This window comes from Hippocampus zosterae, chromosome 6 (assembly GCF_025434085.1).
Source record: "Hippocampus zosterae strain Florida chromosome 6, ASM2543408v3, whole genome shotgun sequence".
In the NCBI taxonomy this organism is placed as follows: Eukaryota; Metazoa; Chordata; class Actinopteri; order Syngnathiformes; family Syngnathidae; genus Hippocampus; species Hippocampus zosterae.
In genome coordinates this window covers 15,367,099-15,393,384 of record NC_067456.1, presented here as the reverse complement: position 1 = coordinate 15,393,384, position 26,286 = coordinate 15,367,099, and the positions used below count along the sequence as shown (strand labels likewise).

The window sequence follows — 26,286 nt, the reverse complement described above, 5'->3', positions numbered from 1 at the left end:
TGAAGTGCAAAAGGTGCCTGTTTAAAGGGTCACAAGGACTCATTTTCGAAAAGTACATGGGGAAACATTTGCTTTGACATAGCACATTGCTTTTGTTGCAGCTGCAAAGATATTGACCATCCAATCATAGTATGCCATTTCATATAAGCGCCTGTTTTGTTTTTCTGAACAAATCTTGATACTCTGCCAGTTAAAAAGTCACATTTTGGATTCACCTGCACAAGTATTAATCTACATTTTTCCATTTGACATGACCTAAATTGGGTTGCATTTCTTACTCATGTCAGGGCATCTCCGATTAAATACACGGGAACGTTTGCACACGAGGAACACTTCATACGGCTTAATTCCGGTGTTAACACGAACACTTCCAACAATTTTCATATTTTGCAACAGGCTGGTTATTAAAGGAACTGGTCAGAATCAGGTAAAAAAAAATCAAAATACATTTCAAATTTATCGTGGGTAACCAAACACCAAATGATAACACCCACCAAAAAAAAGCCTCATCTGTTGCTTAATAGACATAGACACTATATGTGACTATCATGGATTTAAAACCCATGTGGGCTCTGTATTTCCGTATTGCATTTTATAAGCTCTTCAATGTCTGTCATCAGGAAGAGCAAACATTTGAAGAATTGTATATCCACATGCAGCATAGCATTTGGTGGCTTATTATGTCAAGTCGGACATGGACTCATTTCTTTATTATGAACAATATTTTACAGTATGTGTACAGTACACCTAAAAAGGCCTTAACAGGTTATGAAAAGGATTGGTGTTTATTTTCATCCCGTCCATGTTTGTGACAGCGCGTCAACAAAGGCATTGAGGTGATCAAAGCCACATTATTTGCAATGTGAAATCTGATCAGACTCACGATTGTCCACTGTCCCTGGGGTCTGTAATGGGTACTTGGGGTCCCTCGTCACAATACTCTTCCTTCCCAACCCAGTGGATGCCGTGTCCATTCTCCCTTTGTGAGAGCTGCGGTGAATGCTGGTACTCCAATGTGGAAAAGGTGGTGAAGTGGACTCGCTTCCTCTTGCTGGTTGGTGAGGGTAGGGAATCTGGGGGCAATGCTTTGCTCCTGAAGGCGCCCACGCAACTAATTGGAGAGTCTGTGACTGATGCCAGGCAACTGGGGCTTCTGGACAGTGAGGCGGTTTTATCAGGCCCAATGTCTATCACAGTGGTCATAGTTTGCGAGTCTTGTTGAACGGGACTTCCCGGGACGCTCATTACAAGTTCAGCGTCCGTACCAAGCCACACCCAGTCATGCCTATGACCTGTGTGCTCCTGGCCATGTGACGGAGACTTCTTTTGTGTAAACTTTACAACATATGATATGCAATTTACAAGAAATACCAGGATGGCCAGGCAAAAGACCCCCAGGAGAGCATACATCCCAATCTCTAAGTCTGTCAGGGGTCTGTTTGTCAACATATCTTCCTCTCCGCTGATCTCCACCTCCACTGACTCTTGTCCAGGCGCAAGAATTTTAGTGGGGAAATTATTGGAGTTGACCAGGTTACCGGGAGCTTTGACAGTACTTGTGAAACGAACACTGTCCACTATCATATTGTCAGGGCCAGACGCTTTTCCGCCGTCGCCGGGGCTGCTCATCATACTGATATTGACCGCGCTGGTGGGGCTGCTTCCCGAAGTGCTTGGTTTCCCCACGCCCCCGAGGCTGCCGCTGGTCATGAACGTTCCTTCTGGAGATTTGATTGTGGACTTTGCCAAGGGGCTCTCATCTCTCGTCAATGTGATGTGTGGAGAAGGAACCTCTGATGGTCTCCTTTGCTTCCTGTCAATCTCTTCCCCGTCATTTCGGAAGTCCACACCGTCATTCTTTTTGTCTGGTGGTCGACTTTTCACCTGAAACTTGACCTTAAGATTGCCGTTGCCCACAGCTACAGTGCTTTTCCGTTTGGACTTCTGACAGGCCTCACAGATAGACATTTCCACCCGGACCAGAACTCCTTCGCCCTCTCCCTCTGCCACCACGGCTGGAGGGGCGCCACGCACCGACACCACGCCCTGATCCAGGGTAGACACCGTCACACGGTAAGAGGCAGCATCGTATATGTCAAGAGGTGTCTGGCTGCCATCACTGAACTGGACCCATGCACTGACCATGGCTTCCTAATGCGAGAGAAAACAAAAGAAATTGTCACTGTGTTTTGGAATGACCATTCAATCATGGTGGAGTTAAGTTGATGGAGAATATCACCTGTTTGGGCAACCTCAGAACTTCCTCTGTAGTTGTGGTTGCCACAATGACCCTGTTGCTTCCGGTGCTGAGCTGTAGGGTCATTGAGAGACCTGCAACCATCTGGACCCCCAGTTCAGTAATGGTGACTTTTTCATCTGTGACTTTCACCATTGTTTTGGCCAAGACTGCATCAGAGAGTGGAGAAAACACCTGTCGCAGAACAATGTCACATCCAGTAAGTTGAATCACAAATTAGTTCCGTCGGATTCGAAACACAGTTTGTGTGGTAAGTTTATCTACTCAAGTCAAGGAATTTTATATTGTCATACTAAAACATATTTGGCCTTGATAAGCAACGGAATTTGATACCCAAGGTCCCAGCTTAGTCCAGTTAAGTCCCAAGACTTGTGAAATACCATTAGAATTAGAAAATACAATTTAAGAAAAAAAATAAAATACTTGTCTAAATGTGTGTGTGCAAAGATGCAAATGGAGCATGGATGTGGATGCAGTTGTGATTTGTTATTAATTTCAATGTATGTCGCACGGCTTTACAATTTGTCGAATGAGGATTACATCAATTCGCACCAGATACAATTGCTTATGTTTGCTCAGTGAGATGCCTTTGAGATGAGAAATATCCTCAATCGTGAATGCAGAACTGCACTTTTCCGTCTCTTCTAGGAATGAGCAACTATTTGCCGTGCATAATCCCAATTTTGTAATTGACTTTACATGGTCTTGTCTGCTCTCAGTGTCCCCTTTTAATGCCATTTGCATAAGCCACTTTGACAGCTGTTCAGGCTGGGAATGCCGCTCCACTCGTGACCTTACTTTTGTTTTTGGCCATTATGTACAATCTATTGCTGTAGGTTTTCTTTCTGCAGTGGCCAAATAAAAAGATGCCGGAATTCTTTATTTTAAATTTTGGATCAGTCGCCCTCGCAAAGTTTCAGCCCACGTTTCCTATGTTGACAAAGTTTAAATGCTGTCTGTAATAATACTTGCCAGCGGTTGTCGCAAAAGGTGTCATTAAAGATTGGGACATAATCCAGTGCGATTCTGTAGTTGTAGGATAATCAAATATATGGAGCAAAGTAAGTACTGTCTGCGGGGTCTTCATAATAATCAGGCCCATCCATGCATTTTGTGTGCCCCTCTTATGGCTGAGGCGGAATCTGATCCTACCAAAGACATCCACTTTTTGGAACCAAAAACTAATGACTGTCCATGAATCAAACGTCATGATTTGAATCTGCATTTTTTTGGGGAGGAGGGGGGCAAACGTCAATGCAAAATAAGTAAAAGTAACTGATGAAAAACACATGGGTTAGGGCTTATATAAATGAGTTACCGTAATCCTCGCCTTGCTGCATGACCTCTATAACAATATTGAAATGTGGTTTACTCTGGTCTCGCTGGCCTGAACATACAAGTCAGCCGCAATCCTCATGCAGTTCTCTTGTTTTCTACTTGCCCTCCTCAATAGTTCACATATTATTGGTTGGATGTATTTACCTGGATGGCAGTGGTCCCAATGTCCTGGCCGGATAGCACCCTCCCGGCACGCAGCTTTGCCACACGAGGATCTTCCACTTTCATAAAGTATCTAACAAGTCTTGTTACATCCACCTGCCAGTCAGAGCCCAGGAAATAGGCCTGAGAGTCCCGAGGGTCCGCCTGCTCGGCCACAAAGTGGGTTAGCACACGCACCAGAGCGTGCTGAAACTGCAATGTACAGCCCTTTCCCTTTTTTTCATCGATTTGGCTGTTCCAGCCAGATCTGAAACAAAGAAAACACACCACCAATTAGATCATTGACTCGTAGGTTCTCATCAGTCAACCCTGGCTCTTTTTTTGTTGGCTCAGAGGGCAAGCAAAAACAGGTAATACCAATTATTTGAATTGTTGAAAAGGAATGGCTGGAGGGTAAAGAAGGTCGTCCTTTATTGACAGAAAGCTGTAACCCACCTCTTGGTCGTTAGTATAGGGACCCTCCAGCTTTTGATTTGGCTCAGCTCTGTGTCCGACACCTCCAGTCGGAGAGGGAGCCGGGGCAACCACACATTCAGCTCAAGTTGAGCACTGAGGTAGCTGTAGGTAAAGTTTACTACCATCTTGACTTTGCCTTTTGTCTCCTTGCCATTTACAAAAACATAGTCACACCTGTCCGAGACCTGGAGAGGAAGAGAAACAGGGGTACTTTGTCAATTTAATGTCCTTGATTATATCACCGAGTTTGTCCAGGTAGTTTTTTTGTGAACTAACCATATCCACAGATGATTAGGCTGTCAATGAGGGTGATGTTAGTCAACTAAGTCGTGACAAACAGTGGTCTTATAGATGCGGTCAATTTTCCCTAAATTGAATGTCCTTGTGACAGTTTAACACTGCAGGTGTTAGGCTAGTTATGTCAGTTAGCCGCAATAAACTACTGTGATGATCGCTGATCCAAAGCCTTCGGAAGATGTGGCACTGCAGTTTTATGTTAATCAAAATATCATTTCCCACAGCGCTCAACATCAGTGCTTCACAGCCAAGTGCATTCATTACACGCACATTTCAAAAGTGACCTTGGAGAGTTGAAAGTACTACAGAAAGATCACATGGGCAATCGAAGACATGAATCAGCTTTTCGTCGGTCCTCTGGACAGACCCCGTTCCACAACAAACAGGACAATTATAACGCCACATTGAAATTCAGTCACCAGCCTCTGGAAATGCACACAGGAGTGGAAAAAATAATGTGACTTTGACTGATAGCCTGAGGAGGAATACAAATCTTGCTCTTATTTGCACGAATCCAGCACTTGGCTTACACGATGGGCTGCCACGTGCGCGTGCTATTTTAGAGAGGATCATCAGTGTAGTACAGAATCATCCTGCAGCCGTGTCCACAGCTAAAGCTTTTAAATGACCAACCGCATCACGACGTGTCACCCCGCGATGGCCTAACTTCCTGACAAATAAGCTCATGCATGAATTAAATCCAAACAGTGCATTTGCAGTGTGGCAGTGATGGAGAATTCCGAATGCACGCATGGATCAATAGACAAGAAGTTAGGGTTTTTTTTGTGTTTCAAGCTAGAAGGAGTCCTCATGTTTTAATTCATTGTGAACGCAGTCATCCACTCATCCATATTCTGAGACACTTTGTTCATTTCTTTTTTTTTAACCGGGACATCATCTTGAGCTTCACGCTTAAACTGAACTTCAAGCCATGTTCAAATAATGCTTCACAACATCATTTTAAATAAAATATCTTTCAATGTGGCAGCCGCCCTCTCTTCTTGGTCACAATCTCATTCTGTCAACAATCGTAGCACCCAATGGGTTTTTATGTCATAAATTGAAATGTGTTTTTAAATGGTATCTTCTTTTCATGAGGCAGTACAGACAGAGTGAAAGGCAGGCTTTCAATGATAATTACAACTCTAGCTTCACCTGAAAATATATTTGAAAGATTCATAGAATGGTCTGTTTTTCTATTAAGAAGCAAACTAGCAATTTGCCAAATTCTGAGAACTCTAATGAGTCACCCCATCAAGATCCTGACTCGTCACACAAGTCAGAAAGTTGTTCGATTCTGACCTGAGGAGAAAAAAAAACCTCTCATAGATGTGCTCATACAATCCAAACTTCATGCAATAAAGATGACATGTTGATCCACTGGTTAAAGGACACTTTGATTCTCTCCTCTTTCATCTCAAACCGCTTCAAAAAACAAAGTGTGTGATGGAAAAGTGGTTAGAACTGCATGACTGTCCGTGTTTTATGTTATGTGTTGTGTTTATTATTTTTCTTTATGTTAACTGTTTTGTAAAGCGCTTTGTTACAGCTGCTGCTGTTGTGAAAGCGCTATATAAATCAGCATGTATTGTATTGTATTGTATCTGCTTGTCTCACATTGATCTTTGGGTTCTCTCTTTCAACACCAAAAATAATGGGATTGTCATTTCTCTTCCATCTGGCTGTGGAGGGAAGTCAATGTCCACGCTGTCTCCCCGATTGATGTCATCATTACATATTCGAGGATATTCTTCTTTGTTTTGTGAAATGCTAGTGCTATTAAAAAAAAAAATACTTCCCACGTCTAGCGCCAGCAGATTTGATCCCCCTCAATCACCGCAGATGAAAAAACATAAATGTAAATCAATGTAAATTTTCATATTCTGTGACCCCGCATTCATGGGCCTTGACTTTCAATTTCATCAGTCAAAAAAGCCGGCTTTTGGCACTCAGCCATGCCCAGGTTTCGCAGGATAAAAGAGAAAAGTCACAGGATGAGAGCAGTGTGGCAGACTGCAAGGTAATTTGTGCTGAGCGATTTAGCTCAGCGCCTGTTCATTGAGGAAGAGATTGATGGGGGATTCTGTTGAATCCCGACTAACAGTTTGTTTTACTGAGTGGAAAAGAGATGGAGAGAAGAGGTGACTTTGGGAGAACGTATTTGTCTACTGTTGTCCTTGCTGTCACGCACATGGCACGCCGCTCCCCCGGGTTTTGTGTCAAGGAAGAAAATATATATTCAGAAAATAACTGTAGCTCCGATTAAAAACGATAATAATACGGTAATAATAATAATTTAAGTCGTGTACTGTACATGCGAGTGAGCCAAACCTTGAGAACATCTTCATCAGTAGAGCTGCATTCTGCATATTCCGAAACATCAGTGATCTGGCCATCTTCGTCAACAGCGACTGTTCTTACAGGTACCACCACCTTTTTTCCAGTCAGGATTGCAGTGTTCAGGATCTCGGTGTCCTGCCGTTCAAACAATACAACAGGTCTGTTTGTGGTTAAGATTAAAAAAAATGGAACACTGTATGCTACAATATAGCAGATATTTGTTATGTTGAGCATTCACACTCATTTTATTGTGCATTTCAAAAATACCAGTACAGTATACGTATTGTACAACCTCCGAAGTCAAATGCTGAATTTGACTGATCTAATGAAAAATATGGTCCAGAAGTTATTTAAAAAATTAAAAAAACAGAATATGCAACATCACCTTACCTTTCTTTAGCTTTTAGTGATTTTATCGCAATACGTAATGTATTCCAAAAAGGTTACTGTGACAGATTGCGCTGCCAAGCCATCAAAATATGTGAGAGGTTCTTAGCACACCTCTTGATGATAGAGAGAAAAGGTTCAATCAAGTACCAAAAGATTAAGATGCATTTAGCTTTTTTCTTGACATTGTGGCTTTTTTCTGACCCTCACTCCAAAAGAGTACTTTAAAATGAGGTGTTTCAAAAAGAAAAGTCACCAAGAATCGAAACCAGAGATGACTTTCAGAGCAGAAAGACTCCAATTTCTTTTTTTTTTTTGGGCAGGTATGCACCACCTTTATGATGCAAATTATGGTTTTCAGATATGTATTATGCAAATGACGCTCAGCATAATTTTCAAGTCATCAACTGATTAATGTGAATATTTTTAAACAATTCTCTCAATTATAATATATATATACACACACTTCAATTTTGCAACGGTATTTCTCAGCACATTCAATCACAGCCATTTATAGATAAAATGGTACATACATTTGGTTGTAACCTTATTATCTTGCTGAATGCACGGCACACATGCTAGTGGGCAGTCATGAATAATCAAATTGAAGCAGATGGATGTGTGTCTTCCTGTGTAAAATCACACTGTCCAAATGAAGTTGAAATAATTGTCGTGTGTGTGTGTGTGTGTGTGTTTTAGTGCGCACATGTGCATGACAGTCTGAGAGTAGTGGAGCGTAGCTGGGTCGGGTTCTACGAATGATCAGTGAAATTCACCAAATAAAACAGATGGATGCTTGTCTCTGAACTGTAAAACTGGTCTAAATGAGGCAGAAGTGACTTGTCTTTTTTTTTTTTTGACTGGCATGACAATATAGTTCAAAAGCAGATGTCAAGTCCGTAACTGTGGCATTTGGCATCGTCGAGTATGTTATAGTACTAGAGAATAAATCTCATGCTTGGTCCGCCGCCTGAGGTCAACTTCTAATCCTTAATGGATATGGACTATGTCAAATTCACAAATAGGGATAACATATCCTCCTCATAACTTCAGGCCCCTCAGGACCCGTGCAATAAAAATGAAGCAGACAGCAATATGAATGTGACCCACTCTGGTCACTGGTTCAAATGACAACTACAGCAGGTTCACTGCCACTGTTACTCACTTGTAAAAATGTCATGATGTTCATTCAAAATGTAAAATTGTATTCACTGGTTGGAAAGGTAGCATGAAGCAGACCGAGCACAAAAATAGAACCACACGAGGCAGCTACCGCAAGGAGCGGATGACCACATTACTGCATGTCTGAACGGAGAAGAAAGACATCAGCTTGCTGTCTGTCAATAACACAAGGTCATTCTTTGCTTAAAATAGAACCCATTTGCTGAACAGTCCAAAGTATAGTCAGCCAGACAGGATTGGATCAGAGCAAAGTGCATTTTGTATTTTCGTGTGCTGATGCGCAAAGGATGCAATCCAAGCTTTGGAATTATTACAAACGCTATCGCCAGTAATATCAACGCCGGTTCATAATGTGGCATGCGAGCTGATGCCGACTCACCATAATAAGAGAGGCCAGGCCAACAAAGTCTCTCTGAGTGGTGTAGATCCTCATTGCTCCTTCAGTCTTGGCTGTATTTTTGGATGAGAGCTCCAGCTTCCATATGATCACTTGACTGTTGACGGGGCTGTTTAGCTCATCAACCTCAAAATCCATTTGAAGCACCTCCAACAGACTGCTTTCAAGCCTAAGAGGGGAAGCACGGGTCTTGTTAGAGAGGCATATAGTTTGAATCTAACTCAGAAGAGCACAAGGTTGCCCCCCCCCAAAAAAAGTTCGAGTTGGTTTGTTTGTTCAATGTGAAATAACTCCATGTAGTGGTCCGTTTGACTACAAGGATAAACTAACAAAGTGCATGGAACCTGAGAAAAGTTCACAGTAACATAAGAATCCACGTTATCGATACATTTACCATTGAACCAGCGAATGTTGATTCCCTTTAATAGGCCACTAATTGTTTGATGAATACCTGGCCATACACTTGCCAACAGCCGAATCAAAGGTGTGTGGGTGTGTTTTTTTTAATATTTTGGTAAAGTTTTAAAACTATCCGTGTTCTGTCATAGTTTCTAGCTAGCACTAAGCTAACCTGGGAGCGTTTGTCCCTCACATCCAGCATTCAAGTTTGCAAACTCTTTTGGTACTCCGACAGTGTCAGACGCGAACAGGGAAGTGACGCCAAATGCAGTGACAGAGAGCCTAGTCGGGTTTTATTGATGCATAATCGTGCTTAAACCGTTTAATTTCATTCATTGAGTTTGTCCAAACGTAAAGAGCCGCATGCACAAACACTGTAGCGTCATGCAAATGTACTCTACGGTTGTTTTTTGGGAGAGGAATGATCACTTCAATTACTACCGAAAATAGTTATGGACACTTGAAAAATGTTTTCTTTTATCGACTATTTTATGAATCCAAACTAGCCCCAACCCGATAATTTGTCATACAAATTCCTACTGAGTAAACACATTGGACCCCGGGCATTGTTGTTATAACCAAATGAACTCTTGAGGGACTGCCCATCAGCCTACTTTAGAGTAACAACAATATGACAAACACCAGCTCATTTGTTAATCCTCCATTAGTTCCAAACTCAATAACAACTGCAATGCTTTGCATCCCCTTTCTTCTCACTCTATGATTGATTGTATCTGCCTGTCCTAAAGCAAAAACAGGGTCTTACAATAATTGAATAATCTCAACATATTGCACCAAGACCTGGTATTAAAAGATAATGTCATTCCAATGAAGTATCAAAACAAAAAAAGCTATTGACTTGACAAAAGCATGCATCCATCCCTTTAAGTATGCATTAACACAGATGTGGATAAAATGGGATTGAGGCTACTATATCCATGTTCTTTAAAGCTTGCAGGGCAAAGCAACCACTGCATCTTGTTTATGGTCTGCGAGTAGCTGTCTGTAACAATAAGCTCAAACTACTGAAACGCAGGATAAATACGCTTTAAATGCAAGCGTACAGCAAATGCATTTAGAAACAGAAACTCAAGGGAATTCCATCTGTGGTGTGAGTGACTGTGGATGGAGACCGCAAGGGATTTGTTGGTTTCATGTCGGGATTAGTCAGCATGATGTATGTTAAACTATAAAGATGTTGTGGTAAACAATGGTTTTATCCATGCTGAATGGGGAGAACAACACAATGTGGTCAAATCAGCAGATAATATCTGTAAAAGCATAATGTATCTATTGTAGTATGGCCTGAAAAAAAATCAGTTTCACAAACATGCATGAAAAAAAAATAGTGATTTAATTGCACCTTTTCATATTCCTTATACTAAATACTAAAAAGTCTAATTTTTTGGCTTCCTGTGCAACTTGTGTGTTCCCTAAGTGCCAAACCATCACTCGCAGATTGCACCTTTGCTTTTGAAAGCCTTTCTCCGAGGGAGAATTAATCTTGCAGTTTGAGTTGAACCTTGGCAGACCTCTTTTAGGGCAATACTGGGAAGTTTGAATGAGATGACCTGAATTAAAAATCTGAATACTGTTCAGACAGGCCAAGAACAACTTGGCCCACATGCACTCACCGACTGTCCAACGGCTATATGTGTCCCTACTACATTACGACAATGGCTGAACATCGACATTATATCATATGTATTGGTGGTGGTGGTGGTGGTGGGGGGGTCATCGCCTACGGACTGTTTTCTTAACCTGTGAGGAGAATTTCCTCATGATGATGGGCCTGAAATGACACAGCAGACGTTTTGTATGGCTGTAACTTTGAGAAGAGTTTAGAGAAGTGTGTTTTTTTGTTTTTTTTTTTATCATGACTGTGCCCCGGTCCTCAAAGCACAGGCCATAAATGAGGCATGCTTGGATGAGTCTTGCATGGAAGAAGCTCATCAAACAGCTTTGGAACGAACTATGACAGAGATTGTGATCCGGGCGCTCCCTGACACAAACACTTCAACACTTGTCTCCCCTTTTCAAATGTTTTGGATGCCTGTGCAAGAATTAAAGTGACAAAGTGTCCCAATGCACTTATTATTAATTATTTTGATTTTGAGCCATTCCTAATTTTTTTGGTGGTGGTCGGATGGAGGGGCCGGGGGTGAGGGGGGGGGGGGGGGGCTGGAAATGGCTATAATGTGCTGAGAGTATGATTTGAGGATTATTTTGGCAATTTTCATTTTTAAAGAAGTAGCTATATTTACACTACGCAACACCTACAGCCAGCATGTGCTTCCAGAGTACAAGGGATCCCCTCCTGGGACACAGTATGAATGTTGTGCTTTGCTCTTGTCAGGTAAGTTTGTCTCTTCCTTCACAGTTGCCAACAAACAAACAGTGATATGCGCCGCAAGAGCTACATAAGAACTGCTTTTATATCTGACACAGCTCTTTGCCGATTCCCTTAGGACTCCAGAAGTGTTGTTTCGTCAGGCAACTGAAATTTCAACTCATGAAACAGCTCATAGATATTCAAGTGGAATGTGAAAAATAGACAGCCTTGCCTTTTTCCAGGTATGGGAGCCTTCCTCTGACAAGTAACAGAGATGGCTCCATCTGCACCCGTATCCAGTGTGATGTCCCACAGTAATGAGTTACTTGGTGTTGCTGTACGAAAGGTCACGCCGTTCTTTATTGTTGCTCTGTAAAAATAAGAAAAATAATTACAAAAAGAAAGTTCAAGAAAGTGGTCAATAAAAATATCACCTGTTGCGAGTCAGTGAAATGTAGGGAAATAACTGACCATTCAGACTTTGTTTTCACATTAAAATGACACTTTTATCAATGCCGTATGCAACATTTACAACGATGTGTGAAATCTGGAGCGGAAGTAGCAAACATCAATTCGATGAGTGTTCACATGAAATCCATCATGCACTTTTCTTTCCGCTAAAAATCTATCCCCACTAAGCATGTTACAGCAAGAGATATTCTTCCAATTTTACAATCCAGGCTTGCATGCGCTAAGGAATTCATGACAACAACACAGAGATACAATGCTTTTGTTTGCAAAGCCAACAACATAATGGTACATTAATAAGCAAAAGACACAGTAAGATTCATTCCAACTGCCCGTGCGGAGTAGCCTCCGCGTGTAATTCTTCTTGGCTTTCATCTGCATGCAAAGCTACATGGCTTATCCCTGAACCTTTCAGATAATTACCAAGTACTGATCGCACTGTGACTCTCTAAGAGGGATGTCATCTACATTAAGAGCACCAGCGATTATGGTTCAAGTATGGCTGTAACAACCCCAGAAAAAGGAGAGATACTGCTCCTTGACAACACATTATCGCTCACTTTAAAATATTTAATGAAACCTGAAGATGTTTTTGTGCTAAGTTTCTGTGCACATGTGCGTGTTTGTGTGTATGACACCATCTGCAATGTTCAGCTTTACTGCATTCGAGGGGGAGGTTTGAAATAACAAGTAATCTTGGCATGCAGGCATCTGCTGTATCATCACACAGTGAAATGACGCTACACGCTTCCATGCACTTCAAGAGAGCCGCTGCAAAAGCTTCTCTTTTCTGTTGGCTGGCTTTGCTATCCTCCAAAAGTTGTAGTCAAGTCAAGCAGCTCACAGAAACAAGAACCTGAATGAGGTTCATATTTGAAAGAGCGGAGATTCAATTATGAAATCAGAAGACATAGGTTAACGTCTATATCTCTCCCTCTTCATATATACAGTGTGTGTGTGTGTATATATATTTTTCTTTATTATTTTTTTTACTGTAGTCATCTTGTCAATAAACACTTCAAATGTTATCAACTATGTAGTGCTTTAATCGCTTTGGTATGTATTCCTGAGAAAGGTTCAACCCTCTCATACTCGCATTCAAACTGCAGTGTTGTGAAATATATTGCTGCTTATGACCAGCTCTGGCAGACGGCATGTGGTCTGCACGGTGACAGCAGTGGCAATATATGTTTCTCACAACAGTATATTTTGATCTTAACACTAACCCAAGATACAATACAATACAATACATGCTGATTTATATAGCGCTTTCACAACAGCGGCAGCTGTAACAAAGCGCTTTACAAAACAGTTAACATAAGGTAAAATAATAAACACAACACATAACATAAAACACAGACAGTCGTGCAGTCCTAACCACTTTTCCGTCACACGCTTTGTTGTTTGAAGCGGTTTGAGATGTATGATGTAAGATGTATGAAGAGTGTGATTGTTGTTAATGTTGTCAGTAGTAGTTAAGGCCAAACTACAATTTTATTGAATTATGATTTGAATCAAACTTTTACGTTTGTTTCGACTTGACAATATTTAAGTGGATATTTGAGAAAGTAGTAAACAGAGCTTCCTGTGGGACAATTTACTTTGCCCATCTAGCGTCATATTTTTGTGTGGTAGCTTTAGAAAAAAATGTTTTCATGCCATTTTCATATGACGTTAGACTCAATGTGGGGATAAGAAAACCAAGGTGGCATTCAAGCCAGGCATAGCTGTGTATTAAGCCGAGAGGAGCAGGATTTAACTAATAAAAAGTGACAGCAACAAGAAGACTTATCCGCCTGTTTTCCCCCTTTGTCTCTCCCTGGGAAGAATAAAATCCCCTGTGATTTGAGGAGGGCTTTTTTTTTTTTTTATACGGAGTAGGAAGCAGTGTCCATGGCGTTGGTTAGTGGGCCCCGAGGAGGCGGCGAGCAAAGGGAGGCACCGGGGCAGGCAAGATCGATGGCCATGCAGACTGAAGCTGACAGTGTGTGAGGAAAAACAGCTCTCAGGTGCTGCACCTGCCATCCATCTCACTTTTGACCAGGCAAGTCATGAGTGGCCCCTTGTTTCACCTTCTATCTTCTCAAACATAGAATTTTGAAATGGCTACTGCATGTACATTCCCACATACTTGATTGAAAATACACAGAATGTTGCACGTCCTGGTGGTGGCACACATTTTATGATAAATATTCTGTTCTTTAAATTGTTTTATGAAAGGCTGACAGTAATTTGTTGGTATGTCATAAAGTGTATCAAAAATGAAATACAACTGAGTAGAACATAGACCTCTATCATTGTGCAAATGCTCTAAAAGCATTTCATCGCAGAGGCTATTTTCAACATGCTACAGTGGGTTTGTAATTATTCCCGCATCTACATAAGTTATTTGTTGTTCCCGTCTCTGGTTTTGTGAACGCATCACTGCAGGGCCGGTCGTGTAGACAGTAAAGAACAGATGCAATTATTTATGCAGGCAAATGTCCAGTGTTTAGCCAGTCTGATGACCAGCTATCAGCATCGTGCTTATTGCACTCATGGAGCTGTTTAAGGGGTTGAGTCCCATTTTATGCCAACATCGCTGCCAGATGGCAGCCCCCACAGCACTATAAATGGTTGTAAAAGCCGCGTTTGTCACATAGATAAACCAATAGGCTTCCTGTTGGAAGAGATCACTCACACAAAGTCATGCCACTTGATCATACGACAATGATGCCGTGCTTTAAGTCAAAGCCATACAAACAATACAAATCATTATCTAACAAAGAAGAAGACCAAACGCTCTCACCGACTCACCTCTCCTGAGTCATGTGATCACACCAAGATAGTGGTACGGCAGATTTATCTTTGAGAATATATTGATTGTTTCTTCCGTTAACTGAAAAGATTCTGAAAATCGACCAGAAGCCAACACAAACAGGCTTTGGGACCGCTTTGGTCTCACCAATAGTGTCTGTAATGATATTAGTGTTTCTTGTTAAAAACATCCTCATGGCAGTTTTCTCAAATACGTGACAAGTGAAGCCAATCCTTTTTTTAGGCAGCCTCACATGATCTAAATGTTTATGCAAAACAAACCAGTAATAGAAAACATATCAGTTACTATCCACCCATCCATCCATTAACTGATCCGCTTTATCCTCACAAGGGTCGCTGTGGTGGTGGGGGGCGGGGGGTGCTGGAGCCTATCCCAGCTGTCTTTGGGCAGTAGGCGGGGTACACTCTGAACCCGTTGCCAGCCAATCGCACAGCACACAGAGACGAACAACCATCCGCGTTCACACTCACACCTAGGGACCATTTTTGAGTGTTCAATCAGCCTGCCATGCATGTTTTTGGAATGTGGGACGAAATTGGGAGCACCCGGAGAAAACCCACGCAGAACATGCAAACTCCATACAGGAAGGCTGCAGCTGGAATTGAACCTGGTACCTCCGCTCTGTGAGATTGGTGCGCTAACCACTCAACCACCAGGTCGCCCAAATCAGTTCCAAAAACATTAAATAAAATCATTTTACACCACCTGACAGATCGTTATTCACTTAAACATGCAGAAGCTGTTTGGAAGGACAGTAGAAATGTCTGAGCAAGTTAGTGTGGGTGCCTTACAGTCGAATTTCCTTTGATAACGGATAACAAAAGGCATTATATTGTCAATGATAATTAAAGTAGCGTTTTGAGATATTTAAGTTAAAACAGATACATCTTCAAGTCACCTTGAAAAGTGCAACTTTGACTAACTAGTATTGAGTATTATCTCCCAGCACATCCACATTAACATCAGTCAAATTTTTGTAAGGCTCTTTGTAACACTGATCTCTTTTTAATTTTGGCCAACATTTTGACATTGTAACAGTCTGTGCTACACTTTGACAACTCCTATCTCTTTGGTCATCTGTTTGGATGGGATGAATTCAGTTTAAGGAAGTGTACACATTTCTTGAAATACCTAATGTCAAGCACACACCTCCATCACAAAATTCTTCACAGTAATAATGGTGTGATGTCACAATTCCTCAATCGGTGGTGCATTTCCCGAAGAGAAACGAGTCTTTCAACGGTAATCTCCGATCCACTGGTTAAAGGACACTTTGATTCTCTCCTCTTTCATCTCAAACTGCTTCAAACAACAAAGCGTGTGACGGAAAAGTGGTTAGGACTGCACGACTGCACGACTGTCCGTGTTTTATGTTATGTGTTGTGTTTATTATTTTACTTTATGTTAACTGTTTTGTAAAGTGCTTTGTTACAGCTGCCGCGGTTGTGAAAGTGCTATATAAATCAGCATGTATTGTATTGTATTGTATATCCGAGTTCAAGGTCAACAACATTAAACGATTTAACAACATACCATCTTAATGAATTTAAGTGTCTACAGGCTATGGGATTTCATTTGATCCATGTCAGTCTTGAGGAATACGACATTTCAGCCCTTAATGTCATCAGGCTGTATAAACTCAAACATTAATTCCTGATACATATTATGTTGAATTATCCACCACGTCTCCAGGAAAGAATCTCAGTCTTGGTTTCCAAGAAATGCCTCATTTCCTCGAATGTGCCAGTTTCGGAAGCCCCCTGAGGCTTATAGATGAGTGCACATGACTGGCTCGCTTTTTGTTGAATAGCAAATGAGCTTTTGACCGTTGTAGAATCAATTCGACTCCGAACGACATCATCCAGATACGCACTGACAAGGAGGAATAGTAAGGATACCAAAATCACGAACTTACCTGAGAGTGAAGTTAGTCAGCTGAGCAGAGCTGGCCATGAGGATGTAGAAGGTAGCGATGTCGGTCTTCTTCAGCGGTTTGGAGGATGTCCGTATGATGATGGAATTGCCAAGTTTGAGTCGAGAGAGTGTGGCCATTCCTTTGGGCACCTGCAGGAGACGCACGCTGCCAATCCTCTGCATGGGCGTGACGGGGACGTATTCCCCCTGCTGCTGTTGTGAGCTTCCCCAACGAGTCCCATCTAGTGTGTTACACTTGCCGCTGACTTTGGGCTGTGCCTGGTAGTAGAGCTCTACAAGGTTCCCAGCTGATGGGGCCTGTTTCTCCCCGCTGGTGCTTTCAGACCCCTGACCGAACCAGCCAGGCAAAGGTAGTAGCTCAGCCACGCAAGTTCCCCTCTCACCTCCCATGGCACAGGAACACCTCACCTCCTGGGTTTGCCAGAAAGCATAGACTGTCACACATGGTAGCTCATCCTCAGCTCCTTCGTCCCTGTTCCAGTCTCTTCCTGCCACGTAGAAGAGCACCCGCACTTTGGGCTTGGTGGAGAAGACCCGAGGTGTTAGCACGAAGGCCTGAATCTTCCAGTTGAAGGTGAAGGCGTTAGGGGCATTGAAGAGCTGCACAGACTGGACCAGATCCAGAGGCACAAGCTGCTCTGTGGACATTGGGCCATAGCTTGCGATGACAGCCGGCTGGCGGCCTGCTCTCAAAATAACAAAGGGCTGCGTGTTACTCTGCATGCTGAAATTCCTCATTAAGTCCTGCCCTGCTTCTTTCAAGAAGAGGAAGTCAGAATCCTGAACCTCGTAGCTGACTGGCAAGAAGATGGGGAAAGGCACTGGACTCTTTGTGTCAGTCAGCTCCTTATTGTTGAAGTCTACAAGGTAAAGAAAAATATATATTATACATCACATCATAGCATTAAAAACTCATCTGGTTCACAAGGGTTCTGTCAGGAGTTAATTATTACAAAGGCATATCGCCTACAATTATGGTAATGTTCAAATAAATAGGGGATAAGAGATGTACTATTGCCAAAATTGCCTTAAAATGTCCTCAAATGTAAAGTTAATGTTCGAACAAATAAAAAAGACAACAAGAAATTTTTGGTTGGGTTCCCGCACGAGCATTATACAGGATCTCTGCTCAATAAAACAGAGGGAGCACTTACATTACTGAGATAACAAAGGATACTCAAATGAATTCTGGTAGATGGTCATGTTTTAAGTAGGACTAAACATGTTTACTTAATGTCGCCATTGTATCCATCAAGTGAGCTTGTTTGCCTTCATTTTCCATAGTTCTTTCTTCTCCCCTGCCCTAGTTTCCTCACCCACCCACCCACCCAACACACACACACACACGTTCTGCTTGCTCTTTGTGTGCATGCGAGCGCATGCGTGCGTGTGCATGCGTGCGATCGGGTTTTGGGAGGGGACAGTGGAGCAGGGGGCAAGTTGAAGGTGGGAGCTGATGCATCTGGCTCATAGATGAAGTTCGCCACCGTAAAGCAGGATTAAAAGAGCTTTTCAGATTCGGTTAGTGGACTGTGAATAGCCAGCAGATTAAAAACAAGTCATATTGTGTGAAGGCCACGTTCACGTGTGAATAGGAAGAATACTTAGACAACTGAGCTGATAAAATAGAGTAGACAGCACGACGAGACATATTGTGAGTTGCACACGCTGGTCACAAATCATCATCTGGGTCACTGGATCAGTATCACTGTAAAGTGCTGTTGGTGTTCTCAACAGATTCATGCAGTCATCGTGAAATTGCATTGAGTCGATTGCATCTACACGATTGTGGCCGTCTCAAAAAAACGCTTCGCCTCTCCCCTGAGCGGGCTTATCCGCTCATGCAAGAAAGCTTGGCTAGGATGACACAATGCAGTCCAGAGAGTTTTTTAAAGATATGTTTCTTCATTTTCTAAGGCTGCATGATTTTGGACTAATATGTGATATGCGTTATTGGTGTTGAATGTTGCAATACAGTGATCCCTCGCTATTTCGCGGTTCGTTTATCGCGGCTTCAGTGCATTGCGGATTTTTTCAAACATATTCCTAATAAATAAATAAATAAATTTAAGTCTGTAAAAATTCCGCAAAGTTCCAGGAGAAGCAGTGAAAGTCAGCAAAACAAGAGTTAGTCACATAGAGCAAATTATACAGTACTACATGAATATGTTTACTGGATTTTGTTATTCATACACTAACCTAACCTAACTTATACATGTTTATATCTATTAGTATTCAGCATTAAGTAATGTTAATTACGGCAAAATGTATTTCTACATGCATGTATACCATTAAATTTGGCCTTATAAATATTTTTTTTATACTCATACACATGTACATGTACCTATACGGGGGGGGTGCATGGTCGCTACTTCACGAATTTTCATTTATTGCGGGTGGTTTTGGTCCCCATTAACCGCGATAAACAAGGGATTACTGTATTGATATGATTGCAATATTTAACATGCACCAAAAGAAATGACAATATCTTAATATCTTAGAGAATTTAAAAGGTTAAAGTCAGATCAAAGCATACAATTCCATATCAAACGTATTGCCGGTCTTTGCACAACGTATGTTGCTTGGGCATTTATGGCAATATTTTTTGGTATATAGTGCAGCCCTATTTTATACGTTTTTTTATTGTATGAACATGATTTTTGTATATATGTTCCCCATGCTGCTCTGCTAACTAGTGTGTGCAGTAAGTGTTTAAATGACACAAAATCAGGTTTTTTTTGCATGGTTATATTTTCCACAAATTATTTAATAAAATGAGTCATTTTGATCACTTAGATTCTATTTTCTCAGTCATACTGAAGATTTGGCATGTGTCACTGAAATTGTTGTCTACCCTGTCATGAGTACTCACTTTTATTAAGAACAAATTTGTTATGTTTCCGTTTGGTTACGTTTGGTTTTGTTCCCTCGTGCGCCCTTTTTGTCACCACCTGTTCTCGTCATCAGTGTCCCTTGTGTTTAGCCAATCAGCTCCCTCACCCCTTTGTGTCTTGTCCAGGTGTTTCTCGTTGTCTCATCACTTTTCTTGTATTTAGGTCCCTGAGTTCTGTCAGTCTTTGGTGGGTCATTGTGAGTTGTGAGTGCCTGTGTGCCTGTGTGCTCAGCTCCTGTCACAGGTTTCGTTTGTTACGGGACTTTGTTTTCTTGTGATTTCCAGGACTTTGTTTGAGTACTTGTAGTTAGTATTTTCCCAGTGTACTCCTGCTTGTATTTTTGTTAAATACATCTTGGTCAGTTCCACCCTGCTTCTCCAACTGCCATCACGCAAAACGTGACAAAATTTATCATTTACAACTGAGGAATTTGACAAGTATTGGATCTTGTGCGCCTAATTGAAGATGGGATATGATTGTTTTTTTTTTAACCATATACTGTACATACAAATGTCAAATCTATCATTTCATTCATTATTCCTTTACTTGAAGAGGTAGTGACAACACAGGCTTTTGAGAAAAAAACAAATCAGTCAAGTATAAAAAGTAATAAATACGTGATCTGATATGCAATCTGCTTTTAGCGCTCAAGTGTAGCCTGCACTGCCCGTTCTCAGTCTGTTCTGATAGAACCAGCCTGTGTTCAGTTGATCATTTGGGATAATTTTCTGACTTAGTGAATTAAGGACAAAAACACTGGTGTTTACTCTGCAGATTATCATAAAAGGGATAAAGCTGCAATAAGCATGGTATTGCATTTGAAAACCCGTATTAGAGGCAACTCACACCCAAACAAATCGTATCTGCGCTGCATTTAAATGTGCCGACTCGAAATGTTGTGCAAGACGCATTAGTAGGATGTCGACCTCTGAAAAACGGCGTGAATGAAATCTCAGAGCCTTTCTGTGTCAAACTCAGTCATCATGCCCCTCCAAGGAAGTTGACATTTCAGGAGTTCATCTACCGTCGTCTCCTCTGGTTTTCATCTTGACTCACCCAAAAAGCCTGCGATGGCGTCTGACAGTTCACAGGGCACGCCAGTACTGTATGTGTCACCCTCATGACAGCCCAGAAGCCTTTAGTAGAGCACAATGGCGTCTTTTCCCCATGCTTTTCACCTTGCTGTATGTGGCAGACAAAGCGCAAGGAAACGGAGGAGGAAGCTGGAAACAAGGTTGTCCTGACTTAGCCCAACAGGCCCCACAGTGACAGATGTGCAGTTTAATACCAGGGTTGGCAGCATCTCTGGCCAGAGGAATATAAACTGGATCCAGAATGCAGTGCAACAAGGTACTTAACATGCAATCTCTTCCCTTTACAGCCTGTATATGTCCTTCTCAGGATTTCACCTATTTTTCAGTGCACGGAAATCACAATATTAATCTTATGACCATTTCCAAAGTCCATCCAAAGATGCATTTATCCTAGTCTCTGTACGATTAAAAAACATGATTCCTCATTGCCACGTTCCGTTTTTTTCATAGTTTGGCCAGGCGGTGCGATTTATACTCCGGAGCGACTTATGTGTGAAATGATTAAGACATTGTATCATTTCACATGAAACTGCAAGGGGGTGCTCTAGGCCTATGTTGACACTTTCTAGATTGGCGGTAACTGATAAAAATAACTGATGATGAGTCTGACATAAGCAACATAGAAGAGGAAGTGCCGCCGGATCTTCTACCTCCGAAGTTCATGGAGATCTTTAAAAGTGAAACGGAGGATGAAGATTTCATTGGATTTGGTGACTTGGAGTGACACTGATGGTTTGGTAAACTTGTTAGCATGTTTTTAGTTCTCAGTTTGCTGTTTATATGTCATGTAACGTTAGCATATCGTACACTTATTCAGCCTGTTGTTCTCTCTTTTTACTTGCCTTTCAACTTTCTTTTCAAATGACATGTCTGTTCTTGGTGTTTGTTTTGATGAAATAAATTTCCCCGAAAAATGCAACTTGTACTTACAGTCCGGAAAATACGGTAGTTAAAAACTTGGAGTATGAGCCAACCTCTTCACTTATCACCACGCGAGCTGCTTTGAGCTGACAAACTTCAGAGCAAATATGTTGCCCCAGCTGCTCCGATCTCTCATATTTGTCATATCCATAAGACCAGAAGCTTCCTCTTTTCCATGGCAGAGTCAGAAAGCATCAGTGTTGCCATGCAGAAGTTACAATAGCTTCCGATAGCCACCTCTCCCGTTTTGCACAACATAACCCACCGACCGCGAGGGTGAAGAATACAAGCTGATACTTGGACCCGGGTTCAACTTCTACTGATCCCAAATAAAAACGTTACATGGATGAAATCAAATGCAAAATCGTGCAAATTTGAAGTGCAGCAAGCAGAGCGGAAAGTGAGCTTCAGATTGTGATTGTATCTGGAGCTTGTTCACTCCTACAGAAGGTTAAATCCCTCCAGTTAAAATTGAAATGAGAAGTATAATCATGCAGTCCGGGAAAGGTTGAAAGTTTATTCAATGGTGTCTTCTCACAAGTGCATTTGTAAATACCATCCCATATTACCAGTTGAAACTAGCCTTTTATTTGAGTTTACCAGTAATTTGTTTTGAAGGGGGAAACATATATAAAAATAATTTCAGTTTCATTCTTTACAGTCCTTTTTTTTTCTTTTTTACTAAGCCATTTTCTCATTGCCATAATTCTGCTAGCCTCTTTGAATCTACAACCTTGAATCAGCATTGGGAATTCTAATGAGCCATAATGGCTTTTAGCATATGTAGCAAACAGCTGGCACTCACAATTTGACTCCCAATAGAATCATTGAAGACAAAAAGAATTGTCTGCTTTCAAAGCTAATACGGTAGATGGATACAAAAATGTCTCGTGTTGTTAGTCAGTCATTTTGAGAATTTGCAATTGTTAAGCAAAAATGCTACATTTCTCCTAATAAAGTTTCTATTAAACGGAACTATTATGTTATTAATCAAATCTTTCCAATAGATAGTATTTTATTTCAGATCATACTGTTTAGAAATATTTTCCTTGCTATAACTGCAAACTGAATAAAATCTTTTTTAAACGGTCATCTCTCTCGGGTTCAAATGTCACCCAATCCATCCTCTTCTCTCAACCACTTTCACTCACTTTCCAGTTGTGAAACAGCTATACTGTCTGCATGCACAATACATACAAAGGTACACACAGTACTTTGCAATCCATACATGTTCATGCATTATAAATGCAGCTGTATTACAAATTATGACTGCTTTTCAGTGATATGGTCAGATGACAAAGGACCATGGCATTGTTTGCAGCAATAGTGAGAGTTGTTTCCTTTCATTGAGGCAACCTCACTTAACAACATAATTGGAAGAAAATGTTGGAAACAGCTCCCAGTATGATGGAGGGCAGTTCTATAAAACAGAAAACCCGATACACAACAATGAATAAAACATGTTTTTCTTATTATGTCTGAAAGTCTACAGCAAATATTAGCAGAATCAACATAAAATGTACAGAATCTTATTCTGAGGTTTATGTAATGTGCGCTGTTGGGTGTTTAGTCATTTATACGATCTATTGACATGCATTTAAAAATATTGGCCTGACTTGATACTCAGTTTGATCAGATTTGTTGTTGCCATAAATTAGGAATCATGAGCTGAATTTTAAGATGCATTCAAAAGATTTTTTTTTCAGAAAGACTTTGCAGGTGAGACAATTACTGCAGCAGGATACAAACCAAATCCACTTAAATCATCAAACATCTTTTGACAGCCTCATACACTCTACGTATATCTTATTACTTGCTTTAGCGGGTGCCTTATAAAATCATACATAAGATGATATATGTGGTGCCCACACAGCATGCACCCCTGGAGGCGGCAAAGTGAGAAGCTAGAGAAGATAAAAAGCAAGGGGGGAGGCAAGCTGAGTGGGGTTTAAGCTGGCACGGCGATTGGTCGACATTGTCGTGCCCAATAAGATCGTTAAAAGCTGATTTAGAGGAGAAAAATATGCAATGTTTCCATTTCATTATTTGTTGACATTATCTCCATAGAAATTAACTCAGATTGCACTGGGAAATTAAATGATTGCATTAGCTTTTGACTTTTGTTGCTCCGGTATTTGCCCCCCCCTTGTGAGCGTGGCCGTGCATATGGTCGTGCGCGTGGGTGCACGTATTACTTCCCATAGAGAAACGATGCATTATACATTCGGCATGGTTTAAGTTGCGCGACATTAAATATTGCGCTCTTTTGACTTATTCCTTGCTAAATGTTGCATATGCCATGATAGCTTTTGACACAGTGTGACATGTGTAAGGTCGCTGAAATGCTGTATTACTGCAGAGAGAAGATGTAAGTTTGTGTCACAAACGAGGGCATTTATCTATTATTTAGACTGGGAGAGAAAGCCGATTTTCGGCTTGCATGGCAGATCGCTGCCTCCCCCTCACTGATGGATGTGCGCAAAATAAACAGTTCATTCGGCGGTTGCTGTTACTTGTCCTTTTTGTCCATTTTCGAAACCCAGCTGCTAACTATAGTTTTGGAGCCTTCGTTAATAGTGTTTACTGTTAGTGCCCCGGGATGGTGTGATAAAGTTTGCACAATGCAGTCTTACCTTGGGCGACGACATTTGAAAGGGTGGCAAGTATCAGATGTAAGATCCTCCAGCGGGGGCAGTTACAGTTCATTTTGGCACCCGTCGCGGCTCTTTCTTCTTCGACAGAACTTTCAATCCTTGCTCGTTCGCTCCCGCTTCAGTAAATTGTGTTGCATGTGTCTTCATCCATGTCCACATGCGGTACGCCGACTGCCATCACACCTGTTGGGCTATGCGTTGTGCAGGTGCCGAAGAAGGCACGTCGAGATCCGCTCATCCGCGGCTCCGCTGTGCTTAAAAAGTTGCGCCGCACGAGCCTCGCAAATGGCGTTCTTTGAAATGTCAGCCCAAGAATGATGAAATCCTTGGATTTAAAACGAAAGAGAGCAAGAATGCTCCGGGATGGTTGTTAAACATCGAAACGAAGTTCCTCTCTCCTCGGGTGCTCCAGATTGATCGGGACTCTGCGGAGGTTCTAGCAGATCAGCGAGTGTCTTGAGCTCAGCCTAGGGCACTAATGTCATCATCATCTGTCACAGTTCGTCCGTCCGGGAAACCACGGCCACTGCGCAGCTGGTCGGATTAACCCTACTTGGTTTGACTTGCAAGCCAATCGTGACGTAGTACTTGTTTTCTCAAGGGAGATCACACGTTAACGAGGCTTCCCCTCAGCCGCTCCACTATAGCTTCCCGATTGATTCAAATGAAAGAGGTTGATTAGAAAAGGTTTCGCCTGGCGCGATCGAAAATATATTCGGCATGCCTTGCGCGCATGTTTATTACGTAACCTCTGGTTCTTTGATGCTTTGAAAAGAAATTCTTTCATGTTTGTGTGTAGCTATTACTTCGTTATTATCAGTTTGTTGATCCCGGAAACGTGACAGCACTGCTTGCGTGCGAAATCTCCACTGCGCTAACAGAAATAAGTGAAACCTCATTATAGTTCAAAACACAACTCCTGCGTCTACTGCAGCATTCGTGGAAAAAAAAATAATCTCTGTGAACTCCTTTTATCCTACAAATGTAAACAACTGAATGTGCATCCTCTGAGACCGGTGATTCCGTAATTTTTGCCAGTTGTAGTATGCTACAAGTGTCACTGTACTTGGGGTAAACCGGCCGTTACTAGTAAGACACGGGAGTTAAACTAGTGTACTCGATTGTTATGAGTGATTTTGTTTTGATTGACAGATTGCTTTCTTTGTGAGTGAGCATAAGATCTTCAAATATATGTTTAAACCGTCCCAAACAGTATGTGCCCGTTGTCCGAGTCGAGCCACAATGGGTTTTTTTCCAGTTTCTTCTTTTTTGTCCGCAAATCTCCATAGGACGGATTTATTATAATCCGTTATAATATTATGAACTATAAAAATTCCATTAAAATTCTATTCCCTCACGTAAAGGCTGACTTGATTGGTCTGAACATTGGAACAATAGGTCTGTCTGTAAAAGTATGACTGCACTAAAATTCAACCCCCTGAAAAACTCTGTAGTGATTAAATTGTTTTTCCAGACACTAAACAGATGACTTTTGCAGGACGGAATCAGATTCTTGCTGGCCAGATATGGGGCTCTGTGTCGCAGACACCAGCCATCCAGGCAGCTGAGTAGCACATCTGCATTACAGTTCTGGAGTTCTGGGTTTGAATCTTACTTGTGGCCTTCCTGTATGGAGTTTGCATGTCCTCCACTGCTTGTGTGGTCAGTGCACTAGTGCTTTGTAGATACTGTACGGTATATGTTGATGTGCTGCTTTAAAAATAATAAAAAGAAGTACATCAATGATATTGTAAATTCATTCATTCATTCATTCATCTTCCGAGCCGCTTGTTCCTCACTAGGGTCGCTGGGGGTGCTGGAGTCTATCCCAGCTGTCTTCAGGCAGTAGGCGGGGGACACCCTGAATCGGTTGCCAATCGCAGGGCACACAGAAACGAACAAACATTCACACTCACACTCACACCTAGGGACAATTTAGAGTGTTCAATCAGCCT

General features: G+C 41.6%; 1 protein-coding gene across 1 annotated transcript; it reads right to left on the bottom strand.

The window, feature by feature from the left end:
- Positions 1-41: 41 nt before the first annotated feature.
- LOC127602122 (transmembrane protein 132D) lies at positions 42-25,131 on the bottom strand. Its single transcript, XM_052068002.1, has 9 exons — positions 24,311-25,131; positions 16,749-17,628; positions 11,780-11,917; positions 8,799-8,985; positions 6,842-6,985; positions 4,193-4,398; positions 3,740-4,004; positions 2,240-2,431; positions 42-2,151 (listed from the first exon to the last, which is right to left on the bottom strand). Exons 1-9 carry the CDS (start codon positions 24,381-24,383, stop codon positions 880-882), a joined length of 3,357 nt encoding a protein of 1,118 aa, XP_051923962.1. The 5' UTR covers positions 24,384-25,131; the 3' UTR covers positions 42-879.
- Between the last annotated feature and the right edge of the window lie 1,155 nt (positions 25,132-26,286).